Genomic DNA, 6,398 nt, shown 5'->3' on the forward strand with positions numbered 1-6,398 from the left:
TTCAGCATGTAATAATCACCCCTTTTTTGGTCCTCCTCCTGCTACCTACAAATCGCAGACAGCTATTTTTACTTTATTCCAATATGCCAATAAAACACAGGTGCATCATCATAATCGCTCGTAACACCAAACTTCAACCACTACTGCCCCAAGAAATGTGGCATCTTTTCCTAACCGCTTTTGTATTTTGCAATTTTGTTTATTTTGATGCCGACAGAGGATCTGGCAGTAGTAGTACGCATGCCGTTTGCTTCTTGTTAAGTTTTAGTGTAAGCAGAATTTTAAAAGATTTTTTTAATTATTGGAAATTTCAGAAACGTATTGTTCATTCTTCATTTTGGAGACATGTCCTTAACATAGCATCTACAAAGCTGTAATGGCCCATGGCGGTGAACAAGAAACAATTTAAGGCGCCATCCTAACACTAACCATATATCCAAACAATGTAAAGAAAAGTAATCTGATTGGGAAAACATGCATGGCACATAAAAGTTTCCATATTTCTCCATTAAAATGTACATACATACATCATGTAATGTTGAAATGTAAGTACGTTATATGGACACAATGAAGGGAAGCTGACAACTACGGTTTCTGAAAGAAGAGAGCCATCAAGCAATCACTTTTACATACACATTAAGAAGAAATATATACAATTTGCTTAAATCTCCTTTCAAACCCCCATTTGTGTATTCTTGTTATAACCAAAATGAAAAGGGGGGAAAAAGCGACCCAAGGTAAAGTAAGTAGTGACTCCTAGACTATCTGTATGTATGAAAGGACCATAATCTCTCTTCAAATCTGCAACAACTGTGGAATCAGCTTGAAGAGAAAAGACATTTCCTCCTGCGAGAATTTAGGATTTGACTTCACCTGCAACTTCCCCATCCCTTCTATTTCAGCCAAGCCCTCTTCGCCACCCACCGCATTGTTGCTCACTGGCTTTATCATATTCGCAACGGCCTCTGTTATTTCTTTCACCAGATCAACAATCACCCCATCAATTCCCATAAGATGTTGCATGTACACTGCCTCAGGAACATTGCTGCAGAAAATTACATTGAACAAAAATAATGTGAGAACAAGAACAGGAAGTAAAAACAAAGGCAAAACCGCGGAATCGTAGAGAAAATGTTAGCATACTTTAGTTTTCCGTAAGTAAGAAGGCAGAGCGAGGACTCCTTGATCTTGCTTACGACTCCGGGGTTCCTGAAAACTCCTTTGATCTCAGAGACAATTCCTTGCAAATCATTCTCCAAGCAGAGCTTCAGGGCCTCCTCTAAAGAATTCCTTCTCACATCCTCATAGATTTCACATCCTCCGTTAGTCAAGAAAAATACCTGACACATAATCATCAGATTAAAATCCAATCAAAAAACATGTCAAAAGGTAAAGAAAAAAAAGTTCTTAAGTACAATGAGAATATCAAGAGGGCTTACAGGGTAGGTGCTTTGCAATTTACGAACAAGTATTGCAGCATCTGGCTGAAAAGTAGAGAATATGATAGGCCTGTCCTTGGCATATTCAAACACAATCTGCACAACCGTTCAGAGCTTATTATAATTTGTTCCATACTTCCTTTAATCAAAGAGCAACTGAGGTAAAACCGGTTTAAAGATTGGCAAAATTCAGCGTGACAAAGTACTACTTGAGTCGACATGGAGTTTACATGAGTGGCTAGAGCTTTAGAATAGGTTTTGTGAAATTCTTATAAGGGACTTTTATAATCATTCTTAGTATTATTACTTCTGTCTTTTTCAATGTACTCTTTTGGAAAAAAAAAAACACTAGTCGTTTTTGGTGAATAATTATCAATGTTTTTAGCGATCAACTCGGAAGCAACTTTTCAGAGGTTCAAACTAGTTAGTTAGTAATAATTTAATCTATATATATACCTTCAAGACAGCCTGAAGGACATGGACAAGATGATCTTGCTGGTAAACAATGTGGTCATCGAACTTAAGCTCAACGTTGAAACCTATAGAGGGTTCAACGTTGACAAAAGCTTCCTCGAGAGTGCAGAGTGGGTCATCCTTTTCAACGTCCCACTTGAGTATATTACCCTCCTTTGTTTTCCTCAGCAACTTTTTCCCCTCCTTTCCAGCCTCTCTTTGAGGACCGTACGAAAGGAACTCAGAGAGGGTTAGATCCGTCATTCTCGTCTGAAACACATTACCCTGAGAAAAAATTTAAGAGTCACAACTATTCAAAATAATAACAATATAAAGATATAAATAGATAATGGAGAACGGGAAAATGGAGAACTTACGTTCTCTTCGGAGAAGATGAAGTCGTCGTGGAAAATGACCGGGTAGTCATCTTTTGTCACCTACAAAAACACATTTCCGCTTTAACTTTTGTTTGTTTTTTTTTTTTTTTCGTTCTTCATTTCAGCTTCAACTTCTTAAGCCAAGTCAAATTTTTATATTTTAAAAGAAAAAAAATCCCCACACAAAAGTGGGGACACAAAAACAAACAAACAAGCAGCCAATCAGTACCGATCCACCTGAATAATAGAAAGTGATAGAGCACAAAACCCATACCACACCGCACGGAAAAGAAAAAAAAAAAAGGAAAAAAACAAACAAAAGTATATTCGTCTTTTTCTTTCAGTAGTTTCTTTGTAGAAAAGACCAGAAATAATAAATCTGGCCTATTTTCCAGGAAATGCCACGATGCGAAAAATGCAGGGGCAAAACGGGAAATAAAGAAAACGAGTGGCATGTGTTAAATTAAATTGGAGAAAAACGCGGCGACGGAGCGTCGTTTCGTTCCCCGCTCGCGCGGCACCGGAAAAAGAAAGATGGAGAAAAAAAGAAAACACGAGAACACAGGGTTGAATTTCATCCATTCCTTTTTTTAATTTCGAAATTAAGAAAAGAAAAAACCAAAAATAGAAAGTAAAAGAGGTACCTGAACGTCGAATTCGATGAAATCGAGAGGGAAAGCAGCAGCGGCGTTGAAGGACATGATTGAGTTCTCCTTGATGGCTCTCATTCTCCGATCCGACGACTGCAACTGGTTCATGCCGTGTCCCCTGTGCCCTACCACCACAAACTTCGGCATCTTCAACTCACTCCGATTCATCTCCACTACACAGATAGCATTATAAAATTAATCAATATAATGATGCTTCTAATTATGAAAATTAATTAATATTGATAATATATACCGTTGGAGAAGCGGGTGGCGTAGGCGGTCAAAGAGGCATTCTCTGTGACGTGATCGAGGGAAGGGACGTCGGAGACGTGAACGGCCTTGAGAGCCATTAGAGAATTAAGAGAGAGAAAGAAAGAAAGAATAGAAAGGGAAAAAGAAAAAGAAAAAAAAAAAGAAGGGAAGAGGAGAGTGATGCAGGGAAATTTCGCAGAGAGGCTTGTTATCTTGTCGCTTTGATTCAAAGAATGGATGGGGGTGGTATTTATTGCTTGCGAAGATTGAATGAATGCTTTGGAAATAACATAGACGGGATCTTCGCGCCGAATATTCTTCGTTCCTTATGTCATATGCTCTTTGGATATTCCTATCCAACGACCCTACTTTTTTTATTTTTCGTTTCGTTAGGTTGCTTTTTTGGACCGTGACTTGTCTAAGCTATTATCAATTAAAATTTTGTTTTTTGGTTTTTATTTAGTTTTTTACTAAGAAGGAGTGAATATATGCATTTATTTCATCTTTCCCCTATTCTAATTTAGCCACTGCCTGCCTTGTAATGCGTGATTTGTTAGATAATTTTATCTAAACAGGATGAAAATTTTGTTAAAAGCGATAGGATTAAAAACGTAAAAAACTTACTGAGTTACTTTTTTCTTATTTTTAAAATTAGTTACTCTTTTATAAATTAAATGAAAGTAAATTAACGTTAACACGTACTATCTAATCATTGTGGTTAAATTTAAAAGTTTTTAAAACAATTATAACTTACACCTCATATATATGTTATGCTTAATTAAATTGTTCTAGAATATTATATATGTTCTTTCTATGTTGTCAAGAAAATGTATCTTTTTTTAAGTTAGACGGTCTAAATATAATTTATTTTTAATATATATTTTATATTTTAATATATATTTGATATTAATAGTTAAGGACAGTAATAGATAAGATAAAATATGATTAAGATTTCATTATAATCATATCAATACATTAATTTTTTTACTAAAATTCAATATAATTGTTATTTGTATTTGTGGCTAATTTAAATGTATACTTATACCTAATATAATTAAAATAAAAAATGAAAATTTTAAACTATATTTTTCACTATAGTCTAGATTCTAGACTTAAGATCACTAATTTTAATGTAATTCAAATTTATCAAGTTATTTAAAAGATTTAATTTTAAAGTCTATTCTAAAAAAACCATAAATATGTTGTATTTGATTAATTAAATACTTTAAGCACAGGCTAATATTGTATTTAAGGGTGACAAATAGATGAATTCGTCTCGTTCTGTTTTATCCGCAAAAAATCTACTATCTGATAGATTAATCTGCTCGTCACGACTAGTGAGACAATTTTAAATTCCTCCCCAATTTCGTTTAACAACAGTTACATTAGTGGATTAATAGACTAAGTTTGACAATTATTTAATTAATTTTTTAATTATTAAATCATTAAATATTAAATAATATATATAATTTCATAATCATTTCAATAAATTTATAATTTCTAAAGACATAAAAAATTATAATTTTTAAATTCACAATATTAAAATTTTTATAATTCTAAATATATAATAAATATAATCATCAACCCGCCTTTATAACACGTAATGCGGATCATTCAGCTAGTTTCGATTCGTTTACTACCACTACTTATACTAGAATGACTCATCACAATAACGTTCACTTTAAAGGTAATAATAATAGTTTCATGGAGATAACCAGAAGATTCTACAACGAATGTGCAGCTTCTTTGTATTTTCTTTTTTTTTTTTTTTTCTTGTTGAAAACTGCGATCGATATCATATATGATATCTGTCAATGAATTTTTTTCCTTTTAAGAAATATTCTGAATTAGTCTCCAAAACTTAAGCGTCTGATATTTAATGTGTTCATAATTAGTTACATGTCATTCAATAGCAACGTTTATTGAAGGAAACATGGTTTAGTCAAAGATTATCGTAAGATCATTTTTCTATATTTTCACATTAATTTTGAAGGTATTTTTCCAATATATCCGAGAAGTCGCACAATGATGCAAATTTTTTTTTTGTCCCTGATGATGTTTTTTATTCAAGCAAATATTTAAATGAGAAGTCACATTTGTGGAGACAAATTTTAAAGTATTTATTGACGGTAACAGATTCAAAAAATTTATATTGGAGACAAAAATAATATATATTATTATTAAAAAATATATTAATCGAAATTTAAAAAACTAAACGTGCACATCAATTATTCGAATACAAAAATAAAATAAAATTACATATAATAAAATAGAACGAAACATATTTTTTAAAATATTTTTTATTACTATTTTTAAAAATAAAATATATATATTATAAATTAGTAAATTGATTAATTAATTTTAAAATTTATATGTAACATATTATATATAATAAAATAGGACAAAAGATAAACAAATAAATAATAAAAATTACTAAATTGAGAATAAAATAAAATATATAAATTCATGAAGAGAATAAAAATTAGATTAATACATAAACTATAATTGCTTGAATTAAAATTTACAATTGAAAATATTAAAAAGAGAAACAATGAAATTGAAAGATACATAGAATCATAGAGAATTATATAAAAAAAATAGAGAATTTAAAATTTACCTTTTGATGAATAGAAGATGATCACTAAAAAAGAGTAGAAAAAGAAGGTTGAAAAATTATGAAACTAAGGAGAAGGTTTAAAAGAATAACGGAATGATGATGGTGGGATTTGAAAATAGAAGAAAACTAAATTTGATTAGGTTAACTAATAATCAAAATAATAGAAAGATAAAATGAATTTGAGATTTTAAATAATTAGACTAAATTTATTTGTAGTGAAATTATTTAAAATTTAAAATAGAAACATATTATATATGTATATTTTTTTAAAAAAATAAAATAAAATAAAATAAAAGTGGGAGCAAGTGCCCCCGCATTATACTACATAGGTTTGTCACTGCTTATTGGCTATATACGTAAGTTACAATAAAAAGAAGTATATGAAATGCAAGTTCAACAAAAATTAAGAGAATTCAAACATCGAATTGAAAATTTGAGAAAATATCGCCTTACAAATTAAAAGATTAAGTATTTTGATTTGTAGTATTATTTTTTAGGACAAATTGTATAAATAAATCAAATTGGTTTTAAATTTACACCATTGTAATTTTTTGAAATAGGTTATATCTTTGTGTTTTTTTAATCTATATCCGGAAACGATTTACAATAT

General features: G+C 30.7%; 1 protein-coding gene across 1 annotated transcript; it reads right to left on the reverse strand.

Annotated features, from left to right (window-relative positions):
- Window positions 1-461: 461 nt before the first annotated feature.
- Window positions 462-3,421, reverse strand: LOC130935328 (glycerophosphodiester phosphodiesterase GDPD1, chloroplastic-like). The gene is made up of 7 exons (XM_057865027.1): window positions 3,173-3,421; window positions 2,914-3,092; window positions 2,270-2,329; window positions 1,896-2,177; window positions 1,440-1,535; window positions 1,144-1,340; window positions 462-1,045 (listed from the first exon to the last, which is right to left on the reverse strand). The coding sequence occupies exons 1-7, from the start codon at window positions 3,267-3,269 to the stop codon at window positions 796-798; spliced, it is 1,161 nt and encodes a 386-aa protein (XP_057721010.1). The 5' UTR covers window positions 3,270-3,421; the 3' UTR covers window positions 462-795.
- Window positions 3,422-6,398: the final 2,977 nt, after the last annotated feature.

This window comes from Arachis stenosperma, chromosome 6 (genome assembly GCF_014773155.1).
Source record: "Arachis stenosperma cultivar V10309 chromosome 6, arast.V10309.gnm1.PFL2, whole genome shotgun sequence".
Classification (NCBI taxonomy): Eukaryota; Viridiplantae; Streptophyta; class Magnoliopsida; order Fabales; family Fabaceae; genus Arachis; species Arachis stenosperma.